Below are 12855 nucleotides of genomic sequence, written 5' to 3' on the forward strand. Positions count from 1 at the left end.
CAATGAGGAGATAGCCGCTGAATAGTGTGGGCAGACCCAATGTGTAATGCAACAAGTAATGCTCTTTTATGAAGGGTAAGGTGTGTCATTTTGATTTGGGAAAAGTAAAGATTTATGACGAGAAATATAAAAAGTTGATTAAAACAGAGGAAAATCATTTTTCAAAAACCTTCGATAATCAAGGCGTTGGCACCAGGCAAAAAAAATATAGAAAAAATAATTCAAAACTTTTTTTTCAATCACATCAATCCTAAATGACACCCCAAAATCATGATAAATTACGAAGAATAGTTGATATTAAAAAAATATATATACATTAGATTTTATTGAGCATAAGAACAAACCAGGTGAATAGCGTGACATTGGGCATTTTGATTAAATTCAGGTTTAGGGCATTGGGTTTTCTGGGTTAGTTTAGTGTTTTTGTAGAATGTGGGTATGGGTTTTGGGCATTGGGTTTTCTAGGTGAGTTTAGTGTTTTTGTAGAATGTGAGTATGGGTTGTTGGGTGGGTTTAGTGTTTTTGTAGAATATGGCTACGGATTTTTGGGTAGGTTTTGGGCCTTGGAATTTACGGTTGAGAGAAGGTTTGGATGGGTTTGGTGTTTTTTCACAATGTGGGTGGTTTTGGTGTTTTTCCACAATGTGGGTATTGGGATTTACAGTGGAGAGATGGGGGTGTGTGCCAGCCTTTGGGTGGCTATGTGCAGTAAGAGCCTAAAGTTTCATCCTCAAGTGGTGGTGGTGGGTGGCGGTGGCTTTTGTGGCCGGGGTTGCAGCGGCAGATGTGGTGATGCGGCTGTTGTGGTGGTGGCAGAAGTCATTATTCATGAATTAGGCGGCACTTGCGTCTCTTGACACCTACAGATCAGGGGCGGCTGTCCATCTTCAAACTCAAATATCCAAAAATTCGAGAAGATAGACAGAGAGATTCAAACCAACAAACCGCATAATCTATCTCGGTAAAATAACAATTCCGGAAGCAGTGTCTCTACACACCTGCCGATCGAGGCGGCTGTTTATCTTCAATCTCCAAAAATTCGCATCTCTGGCCCTCGAAAACATCAAGAAGATAGACAGAGAGATTCAAACCAACAAACCGCACAATAACTCTCGATCCAGTAAAATAAGAATTCCGGAAGCGGCGTCTCTCCACACCACCAAACAAACATCTCTGCTCCAAACATCAAGAAGATAGACAGAGAGAGATTCAAACCAACAAACCGCACAATCACTCTCGTAAAATAAGAATTCCGGAAGCAGCGTCTCTCCACACCTCCAAAAATTTGACATCACAGAGAGAGATTGATCTCTCTCGATCCTGCAGATCAATTCCGAAAGCAGCGTCTCCCCACACCTTCAAAAATTCGACATCTCTGCTCCCCTCGAAAACATCAAGATAGACAGAGAGATTCATACCAACAAACAGCACAATCTTTTTTGATCCCGGTCGTAAATCAACAATTCCGGAAGCAGCGTCTCTCCAAACCAGCAGATCGGCTTAATCTCCAAAAATAAGATAGACAAAGGGATTCAAACAAACAAATCAACAAACCAACCGCACAATCGATCCCGATCGATAAATAACAATTCCGGACGCAGCGTCTCTACACACCTTCAAAAATTCGACATCTCTGCTCCCTAGAAAACATCAAGAAGATAGACAGAGAGATTCTAACCAACAAAGTACATAATCTCTCCCGATACTGGTCGTAAAATAACAATTCAGGAAGCAACGTCTCTCCACACCTGCAGATGGCGGCGGCTGTTTATCTTCAATCTTCAAAGACTTCCCCTCGAAAACATCAAGAAGATAGACAGACGGAGATTCAAACAAGCACACCGCACAATCTCTCTCGATCCCGGTCGTAAAACAACAATTCCGGAAGCAGCATCTCTCCACACCTGCAGATCGCGGCTGCTGTTCGTCTTCAATCTCCAAAACTTTCAACATCTGTGCTCCCGGAGACAGAGAGACCAGAGGTAAGAAATAAAGAAATGGGGCGGCTATCACATATCAAACCCGTTCTTGTGACGCTTTTGTGCGACTGGCAGGTTAGGTTTAGTTTGTGCATTTGTTCGTGTGAAAACAGCACAAATACATGACTAATTGGGCTTTTTAAACTTCAATTCAGTTCACTTCTGGGACTGAACTGCTGTTCATTCTGATGTCATGAGTCTTGTTGGGCAGTTATCCAGTGAGAACACTAAATGAGAATTTTATATGAGAACATCATTGGATTAGATTGGATGATTGAGGTTAAAACATGGTTTTAATAGGTTTCACATATAAACGGGTAAAACAAAACCCTTATACCTAACTAAGAACCATCAGACATCTCCTCTTTTTCCTCTATTTTCCCTCTCCGTTCCTACCCGCACTGCACATCTCATCTTCAATATGTTGTTGAGGCCCAAAAAATCCACGGTTAGGCCCGAATAACTTCCTGGCCCAGTACGATACCTAACTTGGAAAGAAACCCAATTTGGGTATGCAAGAGTTCATCATATACGCTTGCACACGTGCCATGCCAAGCAAATAAGCAACACGCCACGCTACAAGCTTAAGTGGGCCTAAGCCACGCAAATGCCCGGGGCTTGCTTCAGTGGGTTGTGGTATGGATGGTAATAAGTTGACATGAGGCCCATTGATGGGCCGAGAAATGGAAGTCCAAGGGTTGCTTGGGAGCCTCGGAACTCAAACTCATTTCTTAGGCCTAAACATGTGGCTGAGCACAAAAGAGAAAGTAGCCCATCATTCCAACCAAAATAGCCCATCACTTCAACCAAACTAGTCCAATACTTGATGAAGTTAGCCCAATTGTTTGATAAATCAACTTGTTGTCTTAGAAGGCCCATACAATTACAATAAGGAGCTGCAAAAGCCCCAGCACTTGGTTGGAGAACAAAAAGCCACGAAGGGAAGTCTGGAGGTCTACTTTGCAGAGCTGCTGGGAGGCTCCAGCACATGGGAGGGAACAAGTTTCAAGCAAAAACATTTAAAAAAACAAGGGATACTTGAACAAAACACCCTTCAAACCAGTGTGCATACCCATTTTTTTCTTCCATCAGATCTAGCCATAGAAGAGGGGAGAAAAGAAGGAAGAAAGATGGCTGAAAATGTAGGTTCTCCACTGAGGCAGTTGCGGGAAAGAACATTGAGCTCCTAAAAATCCCTAATTTTGTGCAAATAGGCAGAGTGGATTTCACCAAAATAGGATGATTGAAGGGATGAGGGGAGAAAGGAAGGGAAAGACTTGGCCAAATTGGATAGAAACCATTAGGGTTTCTTGGAAAATGATAGCTTCCAGTGCCTATAAAAAGAGGCATTTCCTACCCATCATCACAACATACATAAGGAGAGCAAACCTTATCTCTCACCTCTGAAACCTCTGCAATTTCGAGCCACATCCTTCTATCTCTTCCCATTTTCTCTTTTGGTAAACTTTTCCAAAGCTTGAAAGAGTTTTCGTCGAGTTGCCGGAAACTACCCAGCACACCCACTACTTCTTCATAACAACCACATCCAGAGAGCAAGCTTCCTCTCTCACCTGCAAAACCCAGCAAATTCGTACTCTATTCATCTTTTTTTCCCCAAGAACGCATAGCTTTCTCTTCAATGCTAAACTCATGCCAATTTTGCTTCCATGCCACAAGCCTCTCATGCCAAGCTAGAAAATCCATCTGTAAGCTGTTGTTATTTTTGTTGGTAATGGTAACCAAGGTGTTTCTTAAGGCATCTCTGTCCTTTCGAAGCATTTTTGGGGCTTGATCTTCGAACTCAGGCTCAAGGGGTAATTTCATCCATTTTACTATTTACGACAGCCCAGACCCGTGGTAGTTGCCGAAAAGAAAGAGCCCCACACCTGTCTATCTCCATCTTCTTCTTCCTTTCTCTCTCCAACCATTTTCTCTGTGCTAACTACAAATGAATCTTTTTGTTTTATCATATGACAATAAATAAAAAAACCCAACTAGTGATAGGTCAGCAAAATATTCAAGATCTTTAACATCTGGCATACCCTTTTCTTGATTTCATCTTCTTCAACCCTCAGATTTAACGAATAATATTTATTTTATCTCCAAAATCTTATGATTTTGGAACTCTATTTTTTTATTTTTCCTTAGGCTATCAAAAACAACCAACTCCATCACTTCTCGAAAAGGAATTCATGGGATTCGATTATCATGTCTGTCGATTTCCTATTTATTTTATAAGATGTATTGGCCACGAATTTGCATGTTATAGCATTGGTTGCTCAACTCCATTTCTGCATTTTTCTGATATGGATTTCTTGGATTTTTGGCAACTTATTTTGTATTTTGGTTGTTGATTTGTTGATTTGTATGCCGTCAAATAATTTAGGTTGTTGATATCTTATTCTGTAATTTAGGTTGCATCTTTATCTCACTCTATAATAACCAGATCCTAAATTAATATTTAATTATTAATTTATTCAAATAAAAGACAATTTTAACTCGGGAATAGTTTAATTGTTTAAAAGTTGACTTTTTGTTCAGAAAAGAATCTAGGGATTTTTCAGTACTATCGTTGCATAGAGCACGTCGAGATGAGTCCGTAGACACGTAATAGGCTCAAATCGGAGTTATAACGAAGAAGTTATGATCTACGAAAGCCCAATGACATAACTGTAAATATTTCGAAGTCTATTTTTTAAAAACCCAACAGATCTCTCTCTCTCTCTCCCCGATTTAGCCTCTCTCTTCTCCTCCACGAATAGCAAACTTCAGACAGAATATCTTAGCCGTCCGACCACCAAAAGTAGTGCCACAACTTGCAAACTCTTCATCTCTCTCTCCTCTTCACATCCATACCAATTCCACCCCCATATATCCAAGGAATTAAACCCAAAAATCGTGCCAAAGTGAAGCCCAAAAATAGGTTGTTTCAAACCGTGAGCACCGACACCATTTCTGGGCAACTCCGGCCACCACCAACCACCAAATTAATTCTAAAACACTCCCCTACCTTTTGCTCTATAATTTCCCTCAAAGACCCGACCCAATTTCAAGTAGAATTGATGAATCCAAACCAAGAACTTTCTAGGTTTTTCAAACGAGGAAATCGTTCGTTCGAGGGCTTTAAAGGTGGAATTCATGTTTGAGCAAAGGTATAAAGTTACTCCCCTTGATGTGCTTGATCTGTAAGTATGAATATTGGCCGGCGGTTTGGAATTTTCCGATTGCCAAAAAATTTCTCTACACACTCACCGGAGGTGGCAAGGTGTCAAGGTTGGGTTTTGGCCCTAAAATGATCCCCACTTCGTCCCAAGCACGATGGTATATTCGGATTTCATTTTGGTTACTATTTGACTGTCGATCGGATATCACATATTAGGCGTTATCCGGATTCAATATGTTTGGACTATTGGATCAATTTCATTTTCAAATATGTTAATATAGACACCTCTAGAATCGTGCAAAAATTCGCGGATCGAGAATCGGAATCCCGGATACTCCGATTCAATAATTCAAAGTTGGGGTAAATGGTAATCGTCCGATCGTGTGATCGCAAGTGATCCGACCGTTTGATTCGGACCAAACTTGCAAGGCATGTTTAGTAAATTGTGTTGAACCTATAGGAACTCTCGGATTATTAATCAGAGGTCGTGGACCCCCCACGGGGACCGGAATGACCAATATGAGAATGTAATCGCTTATTTAACCTGGGTTCTTTTTAGACCATTCCACCTTTCAGAAAATGTTGAAAATGGGCCTAGGAACCTTCTTAAGTTACGTACACGCACTTTTAAGGCTGGGGGTGGGGTTAAGGTTTTGATTAAGTATTTGTGGTTGAGCTATTTTATTAATTCAATATTTTAATCGCTTAAATAGGTATTCGAGCTTTGTTGAACCCGCAAGAAGGACCCCCGAAGGGTCAAGCTAGCTCGGACGCACAGTAAATGGACATTTGTTTTCTAAAAAGTTTTAAGAAGTTCTTGAACTTAGGTTATTAATTGTTTTGCTTATGGAATTGACAATTTATGATTTCCAATTTTCTAAATAGTATTTTATGCATATTTGAATTTTAGTTTGAGAACGATTTTGAAGGATTTTTCATGATGGAGTTAAGTTAAAGAATTATGTATGGCTTTCGCTTTCTAAGTATAAAGTTTGAGTTCAAATACTTTTATAAAATTTTGTTTATGATTAAATGAGAATGGCTTGGAAAGTATATAAGAAATTGGCAACAGGATTTAAGGATTGGATGAGAAATAGTTTTGTAATTTTCCATGAAAGACTTGTGTTTTAAACCACCATAGGTACCCAAAGTGTTTTGTAATTCAATCTCCTCTTAGAATGTAGATTTTTCAACAAAGAGGTTCTAAAGTAGAAGCCCTCTAGTTCATCACACCAAAATCGACAAGAGATGGAGATAATATCAACCAAGAGGCCTTAGATGCTAGACTACCTCTTGATTGGTCCAATTTTTTACTAAAAATATGAGAGAGAGGATGTCTCACCTACACATCAACACTTCATGGTTTGGAAGCCAAAAACACTAACTTGAAATTTCAAAATGTGGCTTACAAAGCCAACAAAAAGATGAGAAATTCCCAATAGGGAGTTTCGGCCATGGTGTTTCTTGGGCTCATTTAACTTGTGTTGTCATACAACATATGTTCCTAGGCCCAATGGGTACTTGGGTATTTTGCCATTTGGCTCAAAATGCCTTTAAAGCTCAAATTGAGTCCAACCGTCAAACTAACTTCACAATTAATATTTTAATTGTGATTTGTAACTTAACCATTAAGTCATATCCTTAGTCCGAATAGTTTGAATTGGTCAACCGTTTTGGTCAACATGTTGACTTTTCACTTTGACCGTTGACTTTCAACGTCTTATCCTCTTCATTTGTTTCTCAAGTTTATTCTTCTCTTCATTTGTTCCTCTAATCACATTTCTCGGTGTGCGATCCGTAGTTTCCTTTTAGCATGGTAGTAGGTTGACTCAATTTCTCTGAGTTGACTTGTGAATTAAATCTCACCATTTAATTCTTCCTATTGGTGAATGTCAACTATGATTGAACCTTTAAGAACTTCCCCAAACCATTGTTAACGCCTAGCAACATGTCATGATTATCTGAGCTAAATAGGATATAGAAGAACCTATTCAAATTGGAATGACTGTGCAATTGAATCCTTCTCTTTTACAATACTCCTTATTCACATTATTAGATAGTGAAATATAATGTAAAATATCCTAATTTGAATCATTCCTTTATATGATTATCCCGACAAGATTTGAAGACTTCTTCTTTCAAATTTTGTCTACTACTCTGCTTAGAGATTTGATCCGTCATATCCTTGGAGCATTATGTCTCTTTACTGATAATAGAGATTCCTTGTTTTTACATTCATTTGCCTCAATGACTTTATTGAGAGTCCTAATAAACACATTTTTGGTTATGTCTTCAACAATACAACTATATAGTGTCCTCAAAGACAAACAATATAGCCACAAGACATCTATGATATCTCAGCTCTAAGGATTTAGTTTGCATCATTACAATATATGAGTTTTAGTTTGACATGTGAGTAAAGACTTCCATTCTAGATTTCATGTATTTGATCTCATTCAGTATACTTATTCCCCTACAAGCACCTATATACAAATCTTGGTGTCACCACATCTAATGACTTAAGACCTCGTCATTCTCTACATTTATAGAAGATATTGTGTGCACTGGTCTTGGCTGAAGATCAGGAACATTTTAGGATTGGGACCATAATAAGTCTTAATGTATGCGATCTCATTACATAGTTCTCATGTCCACTTTCATATTCATAAGACTATAGTAGTTTTACATTTCTCCATATAGAACAATCATGATTTGAAAACAACTTGTCTTGCCCATGAATAACTTGATAAGTTATTACAAAAGATGTCCTTAACATTAATTATCACATAATTAGTTGGCTTTAAGGATATACTACTAACAGAGACTGGGTGTGACTTGTTCGCTTAGGTTTTGGGGCAGTGAGGATGGGTGCGTTGCTAGGGTGATCGAGGATTGTATTTTAAGTCCTAATTTTTTTTTTCTTAATGTTAACTTTTCTGTTTATTTAGTCTTTTTGGTCATTTTGATATTAGGGTAAATTAGTATTTCAATAACTAGTTTGGTGATAGAGTGTCTTTAGTTAATTTTAGGGTTCGTTTAACAACACCTTAAAAATATTATTAGGACGTGTGATGGTGGAACTACCTCTATAATGATGATCTCGTCTTGAACATGTAGTTTTGATTTGTATTAGCTTTTTTTTAATAGTCTAGATTTTCAGTTAATTAATATTGAATTGATATAAATGTTGTTCTCATAGTGTTTTTTTATCGTTCAACAAAGTAGTTTTGTATTCATAATAAAAAAGGCGGGGATGGAAAATACCCAATTTGAACATGCGAGAATGGGGAAAAATACTTAACACCATTGCCATCCTTATAATAAATACACTTGTAAGGGTACAAAATTCTGATTCCAATATTACATCCAAAAAATTTGTGAGCAAAATTTTAATTTCATTTTTATAAGTCGTACAAGAATCAAAACTGTATCACTCTTCCCGCGTATCTCAATCACACCGAAACCAACTACACTTGTGTATCTTCATCGTTGATTTGGATCGATCAAATCGAACCCTAGCTAGGCGGAGCGATTCCAAGCTCGTCGGCCCTATTGACGACGACGCCGGCTCGTTTAATGGAATCAAAGAGCGGCAAGACCCTGATGCGGTGGTGGACGGGCCTTGAGAGCTCTTCGCTGACGTCGATCTCCACGCTGGTGAAGCCGATCTCCTGGAGACGGAGGCCGAGCTTCTCGCCGACACGAGAGGCGACCTTGGCGTCCTAGAAGGTCTGGGAGCGAGGGAAGCGGTTGAACTTGGCCCGGTACTGGGCGACAAACTCTTGCTTGGAGGAGGAGGCCATGGCTATGATTGAGGAGCTGCTGGGGCTCGTCACCTGCGCTGTGATTTTGCGGCAGGAGAGGACGAGAGAGATGAGCGCGCTTACTGTTGAGTTAGGTGTTTGGTTTGGTGTTTCGATGTAACTAGCAGCAAAGCCCGCGCGATGCTGCGGTTTTGAAATTGTGTAGACAAAGTTAGATTGTTTATATATACAATGAGATTTAATTTATAACATTATGTTTAACTAAAGGAGTGTAAGTTGCAAAAAAGCATGTAATAACATATTTTACAACCTACTTGTTATGTTAAAATACTACACTTGTTTGTATATACATTGAGATGTTTATAGTAGGAAGTAGGCACAAAATAGCAAAAGTTGGATAGTTTTGTACAGCATGCTATTTAATTGGGCGAGCTTTGTTTTGCACTTTCTTCATGATTTTTCTTCTCTTTGATGGAGGTCTTGATCCTGTTATAAAAAAAAGTGAGAAAATAGTAAATGTTAATATTGATGAATGGGGGAAATTGAGTTAGGACAATAATCATAAACATTTAATTATGTATAAACAGGAATAATATAATTTATTGATTTAATAAGAAAGTTATAAATAGTTTTTCAATCTAGGAAATACAAAGTTACAAAATTAAGAGAACTAATGAGCAAGTTGTAGATGGTTTTCTAATTGAAGTAATACAAAGTAAACATAATTTTAATTTTGTGTTTATCTAAAGGAAAAGTTGAAGAGAGGCAAAATAATTATGGTTGAATATATTGAAGAAAAATTGGAAAAAAGGATGTAAATATAATGTTTAGGTTTTTAATTCTCTTATGTATTAGGAATATATGACTTTTTTGCTGTTATTTAGAGCAAAAATTATTTAAGGGCTTGACATTTATGTTAAAAAACGGGCAGAACCTACCCTGAAAAATGGACATTTTTCCAAAAAATTTACCTGTAAATATGACAATTTAATAGTATTTCCAAACATTCAGCATGCAAAAATTTGATTTATTGTTAATCCAATAGTGGTTGGTTTTTTGACCTATATAATAAGTAGAGAGAATCTTATAATATATTAAAACAAAGCATCAATCAGAACATGACAGACGGTATGAATAATTGAATATTATGGATGTAATATGTATTTAAATGAGATGAGTGAATTAGAGAATACAAACTCTATTTTTGGGGTAGAAGTGCTGGTTGGCAAATTCTCCATGCTTGATTTTTTCTTTAAGCCAGTGATTGGTAAATCAGAATCTGATACAATTTCCTCCATGCTTTTTGTTGTGACCATTTTTTCAGATTCGGTTTCGGTTTGAACATGACTTAAAGAAATGCTAAATGAAAAAGAAAGAAATATATTGGTAAATGTTAGAATATGTGTAAATATTGATATAAAGGAGTTAATTATTATATCAATTCTAACCTTTTTGCTTTTTTTGATGGACGAAAGGTGAATAGAGCTCTTTTGACAGCGTCTCTGTATCTTTTTTTTGAAATTGGGGTAACTTCTGTTATAGAAGCATCAGCTGAGCTTGTGGAAGATGCACTTGGAATTTGCTTTGAGAGAAGTGGGGTAATGGGTGGAACCATTTGGGCGCCAATGTTTTCTGTATCATGTGCAGCCAAACTTTTGTCAGATGATTGCGGTGTTGGTTCAATAAGTGGCATTGTGTCATCGAAGATTGCTTGAATGAGTAGATCATTTCTGTTGAAATCACTTCTCATGCTTCCAAATCGAAGTTGGAAAATTTTAACTTGTCCTCTTGTTTGCAGAATCACATCTGGTAATTGTTGTTGGTCGGTAAAACCTCTTTGAACAACCAATTCATTGCAAGAAATTTTAAACAGTTGTTCTGCTGGTCTTCCAATTATGATAGCATTAGTTTCATCAGTTGAATCTTCAAGCACCAAGCTCACTTTGAACCTGTATGTAAAATATATGTAATGTTTTAATAATTTATAATAATTGTGTTTAAATTATGGAAAAATAAAATGAAACAAATTGTTGAGATTTGTATTACCAAGGGAGAGGAATTTGATTATTGTGTTTTGGGCACAAAAGTTCATCACGGTGGACAGCAGTTCTAAGTTGTTTAAAGCAAGATGGACATGCTTTATACCACCAACCATTACGCGTATCAAAACGCGTAATAGCTGCTCTGCATAAAATGAGTGTCCTAAAACATATTTAAAAAATATATATTAATATAGCAAAAAAATTATAAAATATATAGTGATAAGAGAATAATAAAGTGAAAATTAGTTTGAATAATTTGTGAAATTGTATATTAAAATATGAATAATAAAGTGATTAAAGAAAGAAGTTAGTGTATTTACCTTATGTGTCTCTGGATCAAGAACATTTAACTCTTGGACAGATAGCTTTTTAGCAGCTTCTAAATGTTGAGGTGTCATTAGTTGAGCGGCGGAAGAAGGCATCATTTTAATAGCATGTGTGGAGTCATTAAAGCTGTGGGTATTGTTATTTTTATATAATAAAAAAGAGGTGTTAATTTAGGTAAATGGGGAAACAAAGGTATATGTTAGAATAAAAGTGATAACAATTCATACATCGTTTTGTAGGCCGCCAATTCTTGTATATCTGGATTGATAAAAATTAATGTGGAGACACTACTGTTTAGAACAATTTTCCCTACATATTGATAAATAATGAATTAGATTTGTTTTTATTTGAAATGAAGTATAAAAAAGTGGGGAAAGTGAAAATAAACTGGATACCTTGAAATTGTTTAACTTTCAGGCTTGTAAAAGCTGCGAATATTGGTGATGTCAATTGTTGTAAAGCTTGGGAATCAAAAGTTTTTGCAGTATTTCCCCACAGGGTTATTCTAACATTTTCTTTCCTGAATAATTAGATGTAGGGGAAAAAATATTTAGAAAGAGATATAATAGTTTAGAATTTGAATTATAAATATTTTTTGAATATTTGTACCTGATATTTTCGATGCAGACTTCACATTTATCCTCAAGCCTTTCATTGCCCACCATTTTTTGTTCCAATGGTTGTATTGCAGTAATGTGTCCAAAAACATCTTGCAATATGATAAAGAAAATATTATGAGGGTATTAAAATGTGAAATTTTTTTGGAGAAATACTTATTGTATATATATGCATAGTTTTTAATAATATATAAAGTATTACCTGTTAGGATGTCAATTTTGTCAATCCGAGTGGACAATTGAGTATAATCAACCAAATAAAATCGATGTCGTGGAATGTGTGGCTGAATGGTTGGCAGTTCTTTGAAAGTTGTTCTTGCATTAAAGAACAATTGTGCAACGTGTGGTACAATTTTGTGAGATGGTTTGTTGCGACCAGTGTGGAAATGTGTTATTTCATAAATGGAACCAGCTTTTATTTTCGTCGCTACAAAATCATAGTCGATCTCTTTGACGCTAGCTTGTATTGCATCTGTCTACATAATTGAAAAAAGAGGAAGAGGAAAATTAATAAGGGGAAATTATATTTAAAAGGAAGGAAATACAAATATATGATAATACATTCATTTTAAAAAAAAATTAAAATAAAAAAGTAAGTAGATTATATATAATGAATGTAGATCTAACAAAGCCTATAGATAACATAGTTTACTGCAATATTCTTAATTATTTAGATCCTCTATAAAAGTATTTGGACTAAATTTATACTTACTTTATATGGTTATGGCCTCCTAGGAAAATGGGTGCAATATTAATAATAGGAAGAACACACACTGACACGCTAATATCTACTAAAAATTAAGGGAGCTCAATAGAAACAGATATTAAACAAAGGGTGTCTTTAAGTGGTGTTATTATAATTAAATTGAAATAACATAGAAAAGAGATTTTCTTACCTTTTGGTCAACCAAGATACATTGAAGGCCTCCAAATTGATCAGTAGATCCAATAAGTTTTGGTCGC

The 12855-nt window shown here is 36.4% G+C and overlaps 1 protein-coding gene across 1 annotated transcript; it reads right to left on the reverse strand.

The window, feature by feature from the left end:
- Positions 1–9277: 9277 nt before the first annotated feature.
- LOC117612419 lies at positions 9278–12308 on the reverse strand. Its single transcript, XM_034341104.1, has 8 exons — positions 12095–12308; positions 11885–11984; positions 11671–11795; positions 11503–11584; positions 11269–11401; positions 10953–11085; positions 10355–10855; positions 9278–9392 (listed from the first exon to the last, which is right to left on the reverse strand). Exons 2-7 carry the CDS (start codon positions 11938–11940, stop codon positions 10845–10847), a joined length of 540 nt encoding a protein of 179 aa, XP_034196995.1. The 5' UTR covers positions 11941–11984; positions 12095–12308; the 3' UTR covers positions 9278–9392; positions 10355–10844.
- Between the last annotated feature and the right edge of the window lie 547 nt (positions 12309–12855).

Source organism: Prunus dulcis, unplaced genomic scaffold (genome assembly GCF_902201215.1).
Source record: "Prunus dulcis unplaced genomic scaffold, ALMONDv2, whole genome shotgun sequence".
In the NCBI taxonomy this organism is placed as follows: domain Eukaryota; kingdom Viridiplantae; phylum Streptophyta; class Magnoliopsida; order Rosales; family Rosaceae; genus Prunus; species Prunus dulcis.

What these genes read in the sequence shown, in the direction of transcription:
- LOC117612419 (XM_034341104.1), bottom strand. Translation starts at nt 11,940, where the DNA reads ATGGTGGGCAATGAAAGGCTTGAGGATAAATGTGAAGTCTGCATCGAA. An exon ending in TTGGCGGCCTACAAAACGAT is followed by an intron (nt 11,402 to 11,502) that starts GTATGAATTGTT and finishes CAATACCCACAG; the next exon opens with CTTTAATGACTCCACACATG. An exon ending in TTGATCCAGAGACACATAAG is followed by an intron (nt 11,086 to 11,268) that starts GTAAATACACTA and finishes TATGCAGAGCAG; the next exon opens with CTATTACGCGTTTTGATACG.